This window comes from Psittacula echo, assembly GCF_963264785.1.
Source record: "Psittacula echo genome assembly, chromosome: 4".
Classification (NCBI taxonomy): Eukaryota; Metazoa; Chordata; class Aves; order Psittaciformes; family Psittacidae; genus Psittacula; species Psittacula echo.
In genome coordinates, this window is record NC_137738.1 from 51,521,785 (window position 1) to 51,541,344 (window position 19,560).

The window sequence follows — 19,560 nt, forward strand, 5'->3', positions numbered from 1 at the left end:
CAGGAAGGAATCTTCCTTTACAGCATGGACACTAGTAAAAGAAACCTGAAAATGCCTATTGTCACAGCTTTAATACTAACACTGGCTGCTTTGGCAGGCTTTAAAGGCTGGACTGCACTATAAAACCTAAAAATGTCCTGGACTTGGAGTTGTTTACACAAAATATGAGGAGATATTAAGTTACAGAGCTGGGGGTTGGAAGAGATGGCTTTAAAACCATCCTCCGTGCACTGACGTCACATGGAAGCCAGCTGCTGGGGTGATGCTGAACGGAACTGTTTTTCAGTTTGCAAAAGTTGCGGACTTATTCAAAGAGAGTTGCAAATGCTGCCCCAGTTGGAAGGTTGTGTCTTGCTCAACTTTCTCATCTCTTTTAAAGATCAAGATTTGCAGAACTGGATCCCAGCTGGCTATGCATTTCATTGCTTTCACTGCTGTTTAAAAATGGACTGAAAGACTTCTAAGGGATTTCATATTCCATGAAAGGTATGGTTACAGTTTATTTTAAATCAGTGGTTTGAACAGCTAAGATTAAAAAAGAAAGCAAATTACTCATGTAGAAAACAGTTATTTAAACATCTTTCTAATGTTATTTGTATGTAATGTGGGGCTCATGTATGTTATATATAGTCTTTATTCTTAGAGAAAGACTTTATTAGTACAGTAGCTTCTTCAGAGCAGGTGCAGATATATCAGCAGAACAGGGATGACAGGTAGCGTTGTGAGCACTCGAATCTATCTTTCTTTCTCTTTCATTATTTCTCTTTCTTTCCCACCCTCCCTTTTTTCTCTTTTTTTTTTTTCTCTTTCTTACCTCCCTCTGTTTCCTTTTTTTCCTTTTTTCTTTCTTTCTTTCTTTCTTTCTTTCTTTCTTTCTTTCTTTCTTTCTTTCTTTCTTTCTTTCTTTCTTTCTTTTCTTTCTTTCTTTCTTTCTTTCTTTCTTTCCTTCTTTCTTTCTTTCTTTCTTTCTTTCTTTCCTTCTTTCTTTCTTTCTTTCTTTCTTTCTTTCTTTCTTTCTTTCTTTCTTTCTTTCTTTCTTTCTTTCTTTCTTTCTTTCTTTCCTTTCTTTCTTTCCTTCTTTCTTTCTTTCTTTCTTTCTTTCTTTACTTCTTTACTTCTTTCTTTCTTTCTTTCCTTTCTTTCTTTCCTTCTTTCTTTCTTTCTTTCTTTCCTTCTTTCTTTCTTTCTTTCTTTCTTTCTTTCTTTCTTTCTTTCTTTCTTTCTTTCTTTCTTTCTTTCTCTTTCTTTCTTTCTTTCTTTCTCTCTTTCTTTCTTTCTCTTTCTTTCTCTCTCTGTTTTTTTCTCTCTTTTTTCTTTCTCTCTTTTTTCTTTCTCTCTCTTTCTCCCTTTCTCTTTCTTTCTTTCTCTCTCCCTTTCTCTTTCTTTCTTTCTCTCTCCCTCTTTTTCCCTTTCTGTTCTCTTTCCCTCTTTCTCTCTTCATCTGTTCCTTTCTTTCTTTCTCTTTTTATCTTTCTTTCTCCTTTTCTCCCTTTCTCTCTCTCTTTCACTTTCTCACTCTTCTTTTTATGTATAAAGTCCACAATATTGTGACACATAGCACACTTTTATAATTGAACAAATACATAAATATATTATTTCCTTAGTCATCTAAACCACAGCACTTTATTAGAAATATAATTTAATAGCTTTTTTCCCTGTAAAATAAATGGAAGATTCGTGTATCTGAATGGTTGTACACATCCAGTCTAATTAATCTCTGTTGAAAAATAACATTTCAGCTTATGTCAGTGCAGATTATTTTCAGAAGTTAATAGAGGTTGTTTGCAAACTATTTTGCATTTTTAATATGTGTGTAGGAAAGGCATGGAAAGGACATAGGGGAATAATAACACTAACATCAAATAGTTGCTTAAAACATTTTTTGCTTGACAGAAGGAAGAGCTAAAGGAAAAGTTGAGGGGAAAATGCAGCTGATGTAGACAAAATTGATTATTTGCTTGAACCTGATTGCTGTAATGAGCTTCTGACCTTGTCTAGGACATGCAGAAAGTGCCAATACTGCAAAAGCACAGTACTGTTCTGATCTACACAGCAAATTATAATGTGGCATTTTGCATCTCTTTGGGTTGCTTAACCCATGTGAAACACCCATGGGGACATCTTGATGCACTATACAGGCAGAGGGTGTACTGTCAGGGTGACAAATTGGATTTTATTGCTAGTAGGGAAAAAAAGCAAACAAACCCAAAAATCCCCACCCCGCAGCCCCTCTTCAAAAAAAAAAAAAAAAAAAAAAAAAAAACACCACCAAAGGAAAAAAAGGGGGAAAAAGTCATAGAAATAAGAGCTAAAACACGCTGAGGGATTTATCCACTGTACAACAGCAGCAAAATTGTATAGTCATCCAGCTGCTAATGTCAATAACATGAGTTTTCTTCTCAGAATTTATGTCAAGAGGAAATTCGAGAAGCATAAGAAGCAACACAAGCTTTTTTGTGGATCTTAGAGCAACAAGTGACTATCTGTAATTTCTGTAACTAACCTCTTCCAAGACTTGATTTTATTCTAATGGTCTCCAATCTGTTTTTATAATCAGAGTCCCATATGAAGCAACTTGGAAATTGTTAAGATGAATGTAAACATAGGAATAGTAGTTTCCAGCACTAAGAAACCACTAGGGGCCTTTTCAATACTATACACGTGTTTGAAAGGAATACGTATTAGATATATTTTTTATATGTGTAAAAAACTATGCTATATAGTATTGACTTTCTAGTAGTATGTTGCTGATTGAAGCATGGTCATTGTTACTAATAGTGCACCAGCAAAATTACCATTTGTGAAAGTTGTTGACAGATTGTGTCTGCCTGTCTTGTTCATGACTTTATAGCATTTGTAAGTTTTTTAGTTCTTTCTGACACACATTTGAAGGATTCTAGTGGATCAGAGAGTTGACTTCTGTTTATTTCTTAGAGATGTCTTGAAAGGTTATAGAGACGTCAATGTAGAAAAAAAAAGGACAAATGACTGTACTAAATATTGCAAACTAAAAAAAGGCACAGAGAGGAAATACTGAAATGGTTTAAAAGTTCATTAGCAATAAATATTTAGATTGCATAGGCAGCAAGTGCAGTGGAATTTTTTTGTAAGTTGTTTTTCATAAACTCTTTATGAAAGTCTGGCACAAAGCTGAAATGTTGGACTGGAGAGGTGCAGTCTTTGTAGCCTAGCTGCTTTCTCTAAGAAGCCATGAGCAAACCAGTGCTTGATTTCTTTTGTGATGGGAATGCTGCTCTTAGTTTCAAGGGGGGTTATGTTTTTATAAAGCTGTCCTGTGTGTTTTCAGGCAGGTGGAAGAAGGGTCTGAAATCTGTAGATAGCTGAGGGAGAGATTTCCATTTCAGACCTCCAGGGCAGGTGTGAGTCAGATTTTGAAAGAGTAAGCTTCAGTACCGTGTCACATGGTGATATGGTTATCACCATCATGAAGCAGGCTGACAAAGATGTTGGAAGAATAGTCAGCTTGTTCTCTAAGTCCTCCATCCAAAATTTCTTGGGGCAGCCAGTTTTGCAAACCTGGAATTAGGATTGGGCCCATGATGGCTGTCAGTTGAGAGATCCTTTAGCAGGACTTCTTTTGACCCAAAGACCTAAGTAACCCACTGGGCTTCAGCTGAGATCTTCTGCTTACTTGTTTATGAAAGAAGCTGACTTCAGTTTGGCATCAGCTGCCCAGTCATCTGAAATAATGCAGACACAGTAGCCACAGCTGAATCAACAAGACTTGTCCAATAAAATACAGGATGGGGAAGAAATTTGCGTGAAGCTCAAGAATTAATTTTTACTAAATCAAAGAAAATATGAATGACAAAATGGACAGTTTCTGTGGGTTGGCAATCACAGGCCATTGGTCAGGGAAATGAACAAATTCCAGGAAGGCAAACTACGTTTACTCCTAGTTAATTCTCTGATAATTCATTTGCCTGCCCATACACTTGGTTTCTGGCAGGAGACCAAAGTGTTGCAGAGGCATTTTGTAACTAGAACTAGATTCCATGTCCACCTAAGTAACACAACAGCTGGCTTTGAGAGCCGAAGTCAACAAACTCAAGTATCAATATGTGTGTACCAGCCATTGTACCATAGGAGCTTTCTGAATAAATGAGTGTTATTTTGGCCTTGCTGGCATAGTAAATGTGCTGGTGATAGTGGAGTTCTTGCTGTAAAGCCTAAGAAAGCAAGAGGAGCACCAGGCGTATAAAATCTGTAACTGTTTTGCTTCAAAGCCAGATAAGCAGATCTGAAATACTTCCCATAAAATATACATATTTAGTGGTTCAACTGGTAATTTTTCATCCACAGGTACTAAAGACTTCAGAAGAAAAAGGGCTAATTAGTTAAATATTCTGAGCAAGGTTTTGAACTAGACTTGAGAATATTTTCTTGTTTTTCCTGTGCTGGTCCTAGAACTAACATTTTTAGATTTAGATTTGTAAATCCAAAATATATGAACTTTTTATAGTGACCTATAGTCTTTTATGTAGTAGAATGATGCTTTATACTTTATGTGTTTATTACCTGTTATTAGCTTTCCTTTACTGTTTTCCTTCATGTATTCTAAAGCATTCATGTAGCCACGAGAATTATCTGCATGTATCAAGTTTACAGTCTTCAATTGCCAAAGGAATGTCACAGTCTTTGTCGTGCTACATGCATGTGTGAAAGGGGTGCATGAGCAAACATGATCCCTTTACACTTCCAGTTGTCTCTTGAACAAACGTAAAAATAGCTTTGACCCTCAAGGGCAGATGTTGCAGGATCCCAAGGTCCTGAAGTGCCATTCAGTATCATGCAGACTTGAATTTCACTGAAAACAGGTTTAAAGTGAAAAGTAATGCAAAGTGGCTACCATACAGAGCTTGCTGTAGATGATGTTGCTGAATTCTGTTGTACTGCATGTGGATCCCTTCTCCCCATGCCAGATTGGGCCTCTCTGCCCTTGTGTTTGTGTTCTATAACACTTGGTTTGTCCGTATTCCAGTCACACTCCAGATATATATCATGTAGTTGTGTGATGCTGTCTCCTGCAAGCACATTTCAGTTAATAATTTGGGGGGTTTGCTTGATTCTTTTTTTCCCTGAAAGTTACAATCAAACACAAGTAAGGTTTATTCTGATAAACTTCCAGGAAACATTCAGGGAAGAAAGAGAAAAAGCAGAGCTGTCTTCTTGCTGTTAAACAGACTGTAACCATGGACCTGAGTAAACAACTGGAGAATACTGAGAGGAACTGGAATAAAGAGAAGATGGAATTGCTGGAGAGATTTGACAATGAAAGGAAAGAATGGGAATGTCAATGGAAGGTTATGCAGAAGAAAATAGAAGAGGTACTTTAAAACAAAACCCTGAACACTAACATTTTTGCTTGGGATGAAGTGATTGGGGGATGCTTCAATTTTTTTTTTATATCCTATTTGTTATTTGTCACTGGAAGTTTCTAATAGCTGATGGTAAGATGCAAAGCTGGGTGTTAAGCAGTATTTGCAATTGCTCATTTAATAATCATAAATATGGAGCAGGAGGTTAAATGTTGCTTTGTGTGAAGTCTGCTATGATGTTGTTGGCTGTATATACTGCTGCCAGTTCTTTGGGCATGAGCCACGCTGATCATATTATACATGCATTTTTTCAAGTACACACTGAACAACTGCATATATGGTGTTTAGGAAAATGCATATTTAGTACCAAAAACTCTAGGTGTCATAATTCTCTGGCAAAAATGGATTAGATATCACAGGTCTGCTGGGGTAAATGGTAATACTAAAAAGAAGATCATACATTAAATGCTGCATGATGCAGAATCATTCTGGCTAGAACCTGCTCCATTTATAGGCAGCTTTCAGTAGAGAAAACAGTTACAGTAAATACCATGAAAGTCCCTACACCATGTGTGTTTATGGGTACTAACACTCACTCCTTGCCATTTGTAATGCATGTCCTTCCAGATATAGTTACAGTAATTATTTATTACTTTTTTATTCCCAAATTGTCTCTGTGGCAGAACCCTCTGGCATTCTGTAATGCATAAATTGAATCTGCTTTGGCAACATATAGAAGCAAGTTCTTTCACCACTAAGCTTTCCACATTTTTCATTCTAATATACACATGGAGTAGTTTTGCTTGCTCTCTGCCAACATCATCCTGTGGCTGAGCAACATAGGAATGTATGGCAGAGATTGCTCACATGAAAGTATGAGAAGAAAAATTATCAGAGCCAAATGCATTGCAGCCATACGCTGCCCGTTAAACTAGCCTGCAGCATAGCTCCATAATAACAGCTCTCTTATATTTTACCTGCAGATATTGCAGACTTTGATATGATAGTCTTTGCCATATTTTGCTTTTGTGTTAGGACATTTCTGTGCAGTCTTACCTAATTTCACTGTTGAGGTGAGAGTCCTTCAAAAGTTAGTGATGCAATCTGCATGTGTAGTTGAATTTCAGTTGGTTAGGTATATGAGCTGCTGTGGAATGACAGTAAAGTGTTGTGAAAAGGTATTTTGGCTATTAGCAGTACTGACAATGGCAACAAAGACCATGTTTTCTCAATGTTTTTTATTAGTATATGGATTAAGAAAGCATGACAGAGACAGAAAAAGAGATAAAGAATGGATTTGGGCTAAGAAGAAGAGAATGAAGCAAACCACTGGGTGCCACAGGACCAGGCAAAACTGCAGATGGTACCCCAAGGTTATCGGTATCTTAAGGTCACCTCCTAAATTGTGGCTATAGCCCTTGATTTTAGTTGCCTGATATTTCTTCTCTTTTGGCTGGAGAAAAGGGGAGATACCTTTTAAATGCCATCATCTGCAGAAGAATTTCCTCAATAAAACTTGTGCTACATTTTCAGCTTGTGTTTTTATTTGGTAGTTTTATCTAACCCCCCCAAACCTAACTTAATTTCTGGATTACTCCAGGAAGACTTATGTGGTTTAAAAGATGATATTGTTACGATGTGGTATCCTTCCTTCTTACTGCTATGCTGAATCCGTATGAGGCCTTCATTCCTTGGAAATGACAAAATTCAGCCCTCAGGTTCCATGAGCAGCTGGGCTTGGAACTGAAATCTGAAAGCCCAGGATGAGGTCAAGTGTCAACTCTCTGAACATGCGAATACTTCTAATCCACAGCACTGCTCATGAAATGGCCGCATGTTCTTCCTGTTGTTATTCTTCACTGTCCTTCCAAAAGCTGTTGTGATGGCCTTGTGCACTGTGAGAAAGCAGGCAGATGGCTGTTCGGAGGTGCCTGCACTGTGCTTTCTTCACAAAAGCAAGTTAAGAATGAATGTTTATAAAGAGCTGTGGGATTCTTGGCACTGGAAATGATACTGTAAGCAGAAGAGGTTTTTATGATGTTGCTATTTTTTCTAATTTATAATTTATCACAGTTCCCTAGTTTGAAATTGCTGGGTGACAGGAATTAACACCTTTTCGTTCACTAATGAAGCCACTGCATCTCAGCAGATAGCATGAAAGAAGATAAGAAGGTGACAGCACATTGCCAGATAATACCATTCTGCAGTACTGATTTTTATCTTGAGTCATAGGGGAGGATTACACTTGCCTGAGCACTAGGAGTCTGCGTTAGTGCAGATGACACTGTATGTGATGAGAATTCACTTCCCCTCCTTAAACTAACATAATTTTACAGCTGGTAACATAGCCAGAGCCCTCTCTCTCCCTCACATTCCCCATCCATCAGATCAGGGATGTGTCCACCGCATAGTGCACTGTTACAGCATCATAAAATCAATTTTTACTAACACATGTACAAATCTTTCTACTTGATATTCTTCTACTGAGTGAAGTATCATTCAAAACAGAATATGAATATATTCTTTTACCATGAAGTTCATCACAGTACCATGATTGAATAGAAGGTTCTATTGTTTTTTCAGCTTTACCAGGAGGTAAAACTTAGAAGGGAGAGCAATATGAACGTCCATGATAATAATACGATTCAGAGCAAGATGCTGCAGCTGTCCTTGCATTCCCCTACTTTGGAAGAGAGTGACACAGTGGAGCTGAACTATCAACACAATGTTGCAAATGACAGGATGGAAAAAGGAAGTTTGCTCAGTAAAACAGGACACGAATGTAAAGAAACCAGAGCCAAGAGCAGAAACAATACTCTGTTAATGGACAATCTGGCCTTTGAGAACTGTCGCGAACCTGAAGATATCCTCAAAATCAAAACTTCCAAGAAAAATGCCAAGAATTATATTGGTGATCTCAATGTAGTAAGTAAAGTATGGGCATGGCTTGGTTACAAGGGTGAGGAAAACACTGCAAGCTTTTGCCTGCCAGGGTAGCCTAAAGAACCTGATTTTAGCTTTCCACCAAGGCAGTCTCTACTTCCTCCTTGGTTTGCTATTGATGAGTGTTTCTCACTGTTTAAATGTGTTAACAGCATGCTCTTTACCTCCACTTATAACCTGGGGTCATTTTTGTATCTTTCTTTGTACTGCTTTCCTCTGCTGTGAGTCTTAAATGCAAGTGACTACAAATTTCAAAATAATTCTGGAGATACCATTTTAAAGGCTTATATTAAAGGACTGTTTTTGTATTTACAAAGGCTCTCAAAGAACTTGCCAGAGTCAGTGAAGAATTATGCAGCTATCAAGAGGAAATCCGAAAGAAGTCCAACCACAGAAGGTACAAACGTATTTGGACCCTAAATTAGAGGGGGAAAATGAATAATGAGACTGTGCTTCTGCTCCCTTTGAAGGAGTGGTTGCTGTTGAGTTTACTATGAGTTGGGCGGTCCCTATACTCCCAGTGTTTCAGTGCTCAGTGAAAAATATTCAAACGAAATAAACTGAAATATGATACACAGGCACATTTTACTGGCAAAATGGAGTGTATCTGTAGAACCTACAAAATTAAATTATTATTTATACAAGATTAAATTGTACTTGTTTCTAATGGCTATATAGAGGATTGGGAAAGTGAACACATACTTCTGTCTGCCCTGGTCCATTTCCATGCAGTTCTATACAACACTGTATGGGGTGGTTAGGCTGGGAGGTTTCTTGCATTAAGCTTTTATCTAGCCTTAAGTGTGGGTGATGTGGCAGGAACTGACAATCCAAGAGTGTAAAGAAGGCAAGAAAAAGAACAACCATACATTTGTTCTAATGGAGAGATGGTAAGCCAGACCCTGAAAAGTATGACAAATGAATATTCCTTCATCTGTTAAAAATTCAATGTTCATAGTCTCCCTTTAGCAAGCCGAACACCAGCCTTCCTCTTGAGTTGTGCAGAAATTCTCAGAAGGTAAAACTGAATCCATGGTGTGACAGGGTGCACACCATGAAAGAGGTTAAGAAAGGCTGTGTCTCAGCTATGCTGAGACCCCATGGAAGTCTGCATCATGCCAGGCTCTTCTCAGATGTTCCCAAAGAGCAGAGGGGCTTCTTATACCCGCCCCATGCAACCAGTTGGCTGTCTGTCACTAACTAATAACTAATCGTATCTGATGTATAGTTTCTAAATCCTGGCTAGAAAAAGGTGATTTTTTAACAGATGTCAAAAGACACATTTGTACTGTCATGTATAATGTTAGGAAACCTATACAAAGGATGCAGTATGGTCCAGAGCTTTCTTCATTCAGTTCATAGTCAGGTAGACTCTCACTGGAGTCATTAGAACTCACAAGATTCCACTGTTCCTACTGTAGGATAGGTAAGAAAACAAGCAATCACCTATAAAGGTTCAGGAAAAAAAAAAAAGAGAAAGGAATACAAGATTCCTTTTGTGGAGCTTTCTTTAAATTCTTCATGTATGTTTCAAATACGATGCTGGGTGTATCAGCTGCAGTAAAACTGCTTTCAGATCTTTTTAAGCAGCCAGTGTTAAACCAGTTGCTCAGAGGGAGAATGAATCCATGCTGAGGTCCCCTGGGAGAATAACCTTATTGTTCATCCCTAAAACACCTCTCCTTTTATTTCCAGAATGAAGTCACTTCCTTTCCTGGGGGAATTTGAGGAAACCCAAAGCACAGTTATTCTGCCCGAGATGAGCCATGTGTCCAGCAATGAATCACAGACTTCAGCTGCTTTTGAAACAGAGGAACATAATAATAGGAAGAATCTGATGAGCTCCACAAAGGCTTTGAAGGATATGTCTTATGGTGGTCTTACTGGTGATAAAGAAACAGACTTCAGATCTTGGCAAAAGAAAGAAGCTCCACCAGTTCCTCCACGGAGCACTTCTCGGCACCTAACAAACTCATTTTCTGCAGTTGTACAGCTTTCTGAAGCGACAATAAGAGATATAGGCATCAAAAGCAATTGCAAGACTCAGGACTATAGGAGTGGAGAAAAACTGATGAATCCTTCACCTATAAACCAGAATGAAACTGCAGCAGCCTTTGCAAATGAAGGGCAGGCTGTGAAAGGTCCCATGATAACAACTGCTGCAATACCTGTAACCAAAAATGAGTGCAATGTACCAACAAGTTTCTGCCACAATACATGGGCATACGATGTGGGCAAACTTGGAAAAGACAATAGAAATGAACCTTCCCCACTGTCAGCCCAAAAGAGTTGTTCAGATGGAAATATGGCCCAAAGCAACAAGACGCACCAGAAACAAAATCCCAGGTCTCACAGCAGCCCTTATTACAGTAATGGCTTTTATGCCCCTGCTACTCTGCACAATGATCTTTTGGAAGACTCTAGGTATACTTCAGGAAAGACCCAAAGAAATGAAACTTTAGCAGCAAAGATTGATGAGTTTAACCGGACTGTATTTCACACAGATAAGTGTAACAATGCTTTGCAAGCAAACCAGGTGCCTCAAGCAGCATCAGAAGATCACAAACTCTGCAGCCCACCGCGTGACTCTGCTATTAGCAGGACAGAATCTCTAAATACATCTTGTGTTTCAAATCCCAAATTCTCTGCAGCAAAGGAGCAAGAGACTGGCAACCCTAGAAAAGCTGTCAGAACGACAGGGCAACAAAAGCAAATGAATGGACTTCCAAATACTAGTGGTTATAGGCACATGCTTCACGAGCATGACTGGAGACCAAGTAATTTATCCGGTCGCCCGCGTTCAGCTGACTCAAGGTCAAACTATGGAGTTGTTGAAAAGCTTTTGAAAAACTATGAAAAATCAACAGTGACTTCTCCGTGTAGTACAAAATGCTGCAAAGAGCAGTGGACACGGGCAAATTCTGAATTCACCAGTGGGGATTGTGAGACATTGAGTCAGTATTTAGAAATGCTCCAGATTGAGCAAGGAAAGCAAGAATTTCCGAGGAATTCAGCCAGGCATATTGGGCAGCAAGTCAAGCAAGGAAAAGAGAGGCAGAAGTTACGAGAGGTAAGGTTCACAAAAATTGCAAGAACAAAATAGTTCAGTTTCATATCAAACTTTAGATTTTAAAATCAGGCAGGGTAACAAGATATTATAAATAATTACGTAAAAATAGACACTTTAGGTCAGGATCTGGGTGAATCAGGAATATTTCCTCTGAAGATAATAGAATTGTGGGAGGACAGAAGCTTGAAAATAAGAATGATCAGTGAAGATGTGTGCCAGATTCTGATCTCTGCTGCTGTTGTGTAAAGCAAGATTTTAACTGCAGTGCAGTTATTTAAGGATTGAACTAGTGAGAACTGCAGCCAGGTTTTAATTCCCTCCCTCCTTCCTTTAGCTGACGAGTTATTTCATAATCCTTCCCAAAAGGCTTAAGCACACTTGGCCATATCAAAATCCTAGATGGCTTAGACAGCATTCTTCAGCATCCAGGGTGCTTCTTGGTTCAGGATTTCCTTGGAACTGCCTATGAAAAAGGGTACTGTAGTTCCATAAAATTTCTAGTAATAAAATGACCTCTTACTTAATCTCAGTTACAGACTTCTCCTGTATATTCATGCATAGGCTCACAGAAACAGGAGAGTATGGCATGACTAATTAATTTATATTTGGCTGAATTTTATTTGCAAAAGCTTAGAAATACTGCCTTTGCCAACATTCTTTCTTAATGGAAATAGAAACAGATGATTTGGACATACATTGTAAGTTGCAGGTTCTGTAAAAGGCCACAAAGAAAGAAAAGTAATTTTTCCTGAAATGCTCCTTGGCCAATAAACACAGAGATATGTCCCTTAGCATCTCAGAATAAGAGAAATCAAATGTGTTTTGAGCTGAGAAGCTTATATTGGTTCAGACTGTCAGCTGATATGCTTTAAACTGTCACAAATTCACAGGCTACAGTGGAGCTATGTGGATTTTAAACAGCTGAGAATCTTACCATGCAGATTTTCTTCTGCATGTCTTTCTGACAGCCTTGCAGTGATGCAACATCTTGCTTAGCAGATCTTTACTACATCACAGAAAGAAAAAAAACATGAAGCTTCTCTTTTTTATCCAATGAACTTTTGATAAGAAAATAAATTTTCATCAATGAAATGTAGGGAAGAAATAATGACTACATAATGACTGAGTTTATATTGATAAAACCCCAGAATAACTTTACTGAACCAATTGGATTTTATTCTCCATAGGCTCACAGTTTATGTTGTCATTTCTATTTGTACAAACTGAGTGTAGAATATTGCCTGATTAGGGGATACCATTTTAGGTCCAGCAGACTTCCTGTCACGAAGATACAAAGAACTACACACAGCATGAGGCATTTGGTTTATTTTCATTATTTCCAATTTGCATCACTGTAGCTGCGATCAAAAGCTATTGGTTTCCTTGTGTATATAAGGCTCTGCATGTAGGCATGACACTGCGTTAATACTTAAACATTATGAATTAGTTACCAAGTGTAAACAGCTTCATATTGCACTAATGGAAACAGAGTTCTTAGCAAGATGTGACTGCTGAAATGGCAACTACAAAAAAATACCTGAAAAGGATGTAGAACATACTCTGGTAACGTATGATGGTATTCTGACTTCTACATTTAGAACAGTGTACAGTGTTTATTGACAAAAAAACTTAAAAAAAAAAATGTAAAGAAATGAGAAGTGAATGTCAGTTTTGGCTTGCATTCACATTTTATACCTTTCCTTGTGTCTGACGCTTGTCTCCATATATTTTAAACTGCAGATGATGTGAGAATCCCTATACATAGAAATAGCTGTTCTTTTGCATTCTGCACATTACTGTGCTCCTTCTAATAGCTTCAGACCACCTGTTCTGAGGTCACCCCAAATGTCTTCCTACATTCCCGCTGCATTCCACAAAAGCTGTAACTTGTTAAAGCAAGGAATTGCCTTTGTGTTCTAGATCTCTGTGCCAGCTAAGTGTTCAAGCAGGAAGGGTTTTTCCCGGCCTGCTCGGCCAGCAAACCGACGCTTACCTTCCAGATGGGCATCCAGATCACCGTCAGCACCACCTGCTGTGAGAAGAACGACATATAACTGCTCTGTCTCTTTTCGGTCAGAGACCTCAGTAGTTTGAACACAGAGCTGGGTTGGATGGCCTTGTGAAAGCTCTACGCCTCGTTGTAACTGGTAACTGTGTTCAGTATGTGTTATAGCAACAGCTCTACACTGTTGTATCTTGTCCAAGAACGACCCTCAGCACATGCCGGACAAAGCGTTTTGAATCTTAGGTCACCATCACCATGGTCTTCAGTGTTTTTATTGAGACAAAATAACTATAGCCCTGGTTTTCTTCTTCTTTTTTTTTTTTTTTTTTTTTTTTTTGTAATAGCTCACGAGGAATTTCTTTTAAATAGCATCTCCCTTAGTTTGCCGATCAGTTTTGAGTTGAAACAATGTATAGTGCTGTATATTCTGACTCTTCTGCAAACAGCAGAACGTAAAGCTGTATGCATGATCATGTGTTTGTAGGTGCATGTGTTGGACTAGGAAGTATACAGGTCTGTATTTAGAAGAGACAAACTGTGCTAGTGTTGACATTGAAATTACAACCTATATGCCTACATATATATACTTTGTGTTTATTTTAAAAAGTTTGAAATATACAGTCCTGATGACATTTATATTTTGTATATCTTTTACATAGGCTCACAGGTGTGGTATTTAATGTACAAAACCTAAATATGCATTTTGGTGATTGATTGCAGCGATAATGCCTTGCACAATACGTATCTGAAGCAGACTAGCTTGACTAATATGTCAGTCATGCTTCATGGCATCCTCGTTTGGTTTCCTAACCCTTATGATGCTAGGTCAAAATACCCAAACCTATTTTTTCTGAATTAAAATAATATATAATTTGTAATGCATTAGCCTTTTTCAGCACCAGAGATATTTCTGGAGTTCCAATCCGTTTAAAAAGCTTAAATGTGCCATTATATATATAGCATACTGTAAACACTTCGGTAGTTTCAACTAGTGTAACATACAATTAAGGAAGGGAAGAAAAGGGTTGTATATGCTCAATTCTGTGAAACTTATTTTTCCTTCTAGCATTATACTTTGAGGTTTGGCAAAGTCAGATAGCAATGGACTTGTTTACCTGCATCAAAGCAAGAGAACAGGGACCGTTGTTCCCAGTGCTGCAGCCACACTCCTTTTTTACTTTTCTTCTAGACTAGAGTGCCTGAGCCACTTGCTAATTTACTGCTCCCAGGCTGACTCGTGGCAGTCAGTGACAAAGTTTACTTGCACTCTGGCAACAAGCTGCACCTCGTATGGAAATATTGCATCGAGGTATGATCATCATGGTGCCCGAAATCCTAGACACATGGAGTTGGAAGTTATGTTTTTGCCATCACTTGACTTTGTATTATAGGCCATCTGAATGATGAGCCCAGAGCCTGGCTTGTTCCTTCCTGGCTTGTGAAAGAAATATGGATGCTACCCAGACTCTTGCTGAACTTTTCAGAAAGACAGCGTCCCTCATCCTCGATTTTTTTCCCTAGGCTGTTGCTGGATGCGTTTTGCGGTAATGATGATAAATGTTACCTTTAAACAGCATGTCTAGGTTAAAAGGAGTAAAGAGGCACTTCATCATCAGCCTGATCTTGTCTTGCAACTTTTCTTCTCCTCCTTGGGTAACATACTGTGTTGAAAGGAATTTAAAAAATCACCCCAGGATCCATTAATGTGCACATCTTCTTATGTGACTGTAAAAAGGATTTCAGAGAGAGTGTAGGCTTTTGTCCTAGTGACTTGTATATGTGGCAATATAGGGAAAATTAATTGTGCTTAATTTGATAGTAATCTATTGTCCTGCTCCAGTCATGTTGAGAATCCACACCTTTTTCCTTCCTTTTAGGGCCTTATTCTTCTTTCCTCTGTACAACTTTGATTTTACATAGAGAGAAAACAGGAGGCCATGTGTTCTGAGCAATATAGCCTGTATGATAGCAACAGTAACTCTTCAGGCATGGCAGTATTGGAGCGAGCAGGCATTAGAGCCATAAATCCCACCTTATCATGCCACTGAGGCTGCCTGCATGGGAAAGTCATGCTCAGAGTAATTTTCCCAATCTAGGTTCTGGTCCTTTCTAGGTGTGAGTGGTGGGAAAATCCCACAACAATATATGAAGTCTTCAAACGGATCAACAAGTCATTAAATTTTTCTCAGGCATTATTGCAAAGTTATTACTGGAAAAGATACAAGGACAAAAAATCTTTAAGAAAATCTTGAAGAAAGTTTATACAGTTTGGATAGAGGCAAAAATCTGTGTGCCTGAGTGAAAAATCAAGAGTACTATAAATTTGCCAGTTTGCCCTAATTTAGAGATTGCACTCCATTAACTTCCTTAGAACTAGAAAAATTAAAGATGATTCACAGTGAATTTGGAACATGGCATAAGATTGTAGATAACTGTGGAAATTAGCAAACCAAAATGCCTTGACCTTTTAAATGCCTAAGTAGCTGAGCAGCTTTAAATGCCAAGGGCTGATGAAAGGGTAGTGTGACAGAATTGTGAGACAATATGGTTCTTAATTTCAGTCATAGTTGACTGCAGTAAAACTTCTTTAAATTACCTTCATGGTAAAGCTAAGCAGTTTTGTTCTGAAAAGTGGTGGTGCACTTATGTTTGAAGTACACAACTATGAAAGCGTTTCCCTTGATTAGTCAGTGAAGGTGTTTGCTTAGTTCCCTTCAGTTTTTTTGATTGCCTTTGACATATATCACATTGTTGAATACCAGAGAAAGGATCAAAGATCTACAACATTCCCTGATGTATGTAAGTTTGATGAACAGAAGGTTTTTTGAAATAAACTAATAGGTCAAGGATAAGTCCATTTTGTCAAGATTTTCTGTGTCCATCTAATTACAGATACTGGTTCTAATGCCCATAAGTATCAAGACTGGTGATTTCGGTCTGCAGGTGGCTAGTTGGGCATACTAGTTAGAAAATTGCCACCGACACTGTTTAAATGTTATCTTCAACTGTACCTGTAACCGGGCTAGTGCACTGTTGGTTTTTTTTTAGTTTGCAGAACTGTGGTTACTGAACCATAATAATGGCTTAATTGCACTTACTTGCTACAGGGGGAAGAGCTCCGCTGGACTTTCAGGTTCCCCCATGTTTTCTCTGACAAGGAAATGTAGTTACCTTAGAAGCTCTGAAGCAAGAGATACTCACATGCAGACACTCTCATGCAAGAACCACAAATGATTTAAGTATAACTTGACCTTTCTACCGATCCTAGTGTCACCTACTGAAGCAGTGAGTTTTGTAAGCTTGTTTTTAAAACGGGTTTTTAATATTATTCCTCCATATGCTGTCTAAAGTTTTAATGCAGTTATAGGTTCTTCTTACCTGTGCTCTGAACAAGTCTAAGGTTTAGACTTGTTCTCTTTATTGCATGTTTATGATCTTTAGTACTGAAATAAATGCAGAACTCCCTGCACACAGCCAGCTGCCCATTGAAATGGGGATGTCACTAGGAATCAGCTGGCTGGTACTTAGTTGAAAGGAAGCATCATTCTCCCTCATGCTGCGAAATGGAGCTGTAATCTTTTGCTGATACACTTCTAGGGAGGATTGTGGCATGGTAGAAACACTTAAGAGAGGAGTCAGTTAGACCTTATCTATATATGCAACACAGGCCATGTGAAGGCTAGAAAGCTGGCTTGACTCTGATCCTCTCTAAAGACAGGAGGAGGAAGGAGTAGAAGAAAAAAATTTCCTTTAAACCCTCTGGATATCATTCCTCAAACTCAGAGTAGATTTCCACTAAATACACTTTCTGCTTTCCAGTGTAAATTTCTTATGTATCATTAAAGTGTTGCTGGAGGGATGAACTTTGATTGTTTTCCAGCAACAACACAATTATCTTTTACTATTATACATACTGTAATGGAGATAGCTGTTATATATAACCAAGAATTGGCAACCAATATAACATAATTTCCCAGAGTGTTCAAAGCATCAATTTATTTCTCCTATTGTCTATATTAAAAATTATTTCTGTAAACAGGGATTTTTTCATCCAGATGGCTTCAACAGCATTTTAGCAAAGAACTACAGCAACACAGCAGGCAGGCCATTTCCCTTAGAGTTTTGTTATATTTGGACCAAGTCTAAATTTTCTAGCAAGCAAGAGCTTACACAATTCTCACAGTGCTGCTATGAAAAGAATTTCTCTGGTTTTGAAATCTGTAATGTACAACTCTAGCCATTATACTGCTGATATTCTCTGTTGGACTGATCCGTAATGGTGTCTTTGGTTGTGTACATGCCCTTTAAACTGGAAGGCAAAGTGCATTTGCTCTAAATGCACTAAATCAAAGCCCCTTGTTGCCTCTGGCCTTTCCACCCTTCCTCAGTTCCCAGTGGGTGTATATTTTTATGTGGTTTATGGCCTTTGGTATCTGTGTCCTATGACATACCATCTCATAGGACTTTCTACCAATACCACAGTCAAAATACTTTTTGGATAGCCTATTCTAAAAAAAGCTGATGTTACCGTTGCCATTCAGAAATATATTAGATCTTGATCTATTGTTTTGCATCACTGAAAATGCGCTTTCTTCATTAGCTGTTAGTGGCATAGATTATACAAAATGTGCTCTTGTTTTTTGAAACGAAGATTAATCTGCATTAGAGGTTTGCTTATACCCCTCTCCCTCACACCTTTTCTGTTTTGCAAAGTACTTGCATCAGCAGAGATGTATTTCTGATGCGTATGGTTAATCCATTCCTGTGTGGCTATGGGATCTCATACCTAAGGGTGCCTTGCTCTAAAAAGAATTGTATCAGGATTTCCATGGGATAAGAGAAATCAAACCCTCAATATGATCAAAGTGAAAGTGTGCAAATAAAAATCAGAAAGAAATGAAGAATCAGAGGAGGCTGCAACACTCATAGTAAATGTTGTGGCTAGTTCTTCCCTTCTAATGGAAGCTCCTCTGTGCTGCCTACTTCATACCACCTGAAACCGCCAATAATCTGCTATCTTTTTTCAATCAGCGTATTTGTATAAGCTTCTCTTACTCTGTGAGTCCATAGTAGCAAGTGGTACTGAAAGCCTGATGTTAGTAATGTCAGATTAACACCAGTCCTTCCTCTTCCCACATCTGATGGCATGGTGGTTATTGAAGAATTCTTAAGATTCAGTTTTTAGGCGTTTCTGTGGCAGCAGGCAGTTTTACAAGGAGATGCATGATGGTGCTCACAGCATGAACATGGAATGCACAACATATTGTGTCTTCCACCCACATTGGATTTCCAGCACTTCACAAGGGCACACTCTGTCATGGTGCTGAAATGGGGAAATTCCTGGAAAATAAATGTGAACCAACCTTGTGCTTGAGTACAGCAAGAGTACAGATACTTCAGATACAGATACTCTGATTGTGCCAGACAGCATCTGGCCTCAGTGCAGGATGTTCTTTACCACACTGGGACAAAAATACAATCTTATGGGCTTTTCTGGAGGAATGGATGGTTTTCACCATCCATGTCACTGTGACAAAATTACAGTCTTATGCTCTTTTGCAGAGGGATGCCCTATTCTAGAGACAGCTGGAGAACAAAGGAGAAATAGAAGCTGTCCTAGGATGAGGCATCTCCTGAATCAGGATAAGATCAATTTCATGCTGTGTTAATCCCTTGCCACTTTTGAGATAAAAGGAAAATTAAGAAAAAAAAAAAAAAAAGGAAAAAAGTCCAATATATCAATTAGCATTTATTCTTACAGTTTTCCTGGTACCTATCCAGGAGCTGCTTGCTTATGCCTTTTCTCTAGTAACTGCAGTCTACAACATTTCTATTTAAGGGTCTAGATTTTGATTCCTCCTAGTGATGCACATTTACCTGTGTATGGCCAAGATTCATGAAAAATGACACAATATGGGAGGGTCCATACATCTTACACTTTTAAATAATATTATCTAATATGTGAGCCCCAAATATACTGCTTTATTGCATGAGATAATGTTTCCCTTTAGTATAGAGTAGATGTGATCCCAATATGAATGGGGGAAGAGAACAGGCACTGCACAGATATGTCTAAGACATCTAATACAAGTAAGCAAGCTGTACTGGCTAATATTAATAGGTGAGCTAATATCCCTTGACTTGTCACCCCCTTTAAAGCCAGATGTTCTTTAATATTTGGTCTCAGTTAATTCATAGACTTC

The 19,560-nt window shown here is 38.3% G+C and overlaps 1 protein-coding gene across 1 annotated transcript; it reads left to right on the forward strand.

Moving 5' to 3' along the window:
* The first annotated feature begins 5,198 nt into the window (after positions 1-5,198).
* Positions 5,199-13,997, forward strand: KIAA0408. The gene is made up of 5 exons (XM_080614735.1): positions 5,199-5,348; positions 7,923-8,264; positions 8,600-8,679; positions 9,978-11,352; positions 13,273-13,997. Exons 1-5 carry the CDS (start codon positions 5,214-5,216, stop codon positions 13,444-13,446), a joined length of 2,106 nt encoding a protein of 701 aa, XP_080470861.1. The 5' UTR covers positions 5,199-5,213; the 3' UTR covers positions 13,447-13,997.
* The last annotated feature ends 5,563 nt before the right edge of the window (positions 13,998-19,560 follow it).

What these genes read in the sequence shown, in the direction of transcription:
- KIAA0408 (XM_080614735.1), top strand. Translation starts at nt 5,214, where the DNA reads ATGGACCTGAGTAAACAACTGGAGAATACTGAGAGGAACTGGAATAAA. An exon ending in ATATTGGTGATCTCAATGTA is followed by an intron (nt 8,265 to 8,599) that starts GTAAGTAAAGTA and finishes GTATTTACAAAG; the next exon opens with GCTCTCAAAGAACTTGCCAG. An exon ending in AAGAAGTCCAACCACAGAAG is followed by an intron (nt 8,680 to 9,977) that starts GTACAAACGTAT and finishes TTTTATTTCCAG; the next exon opens with AATGAAGTCACTTCCTTTCC.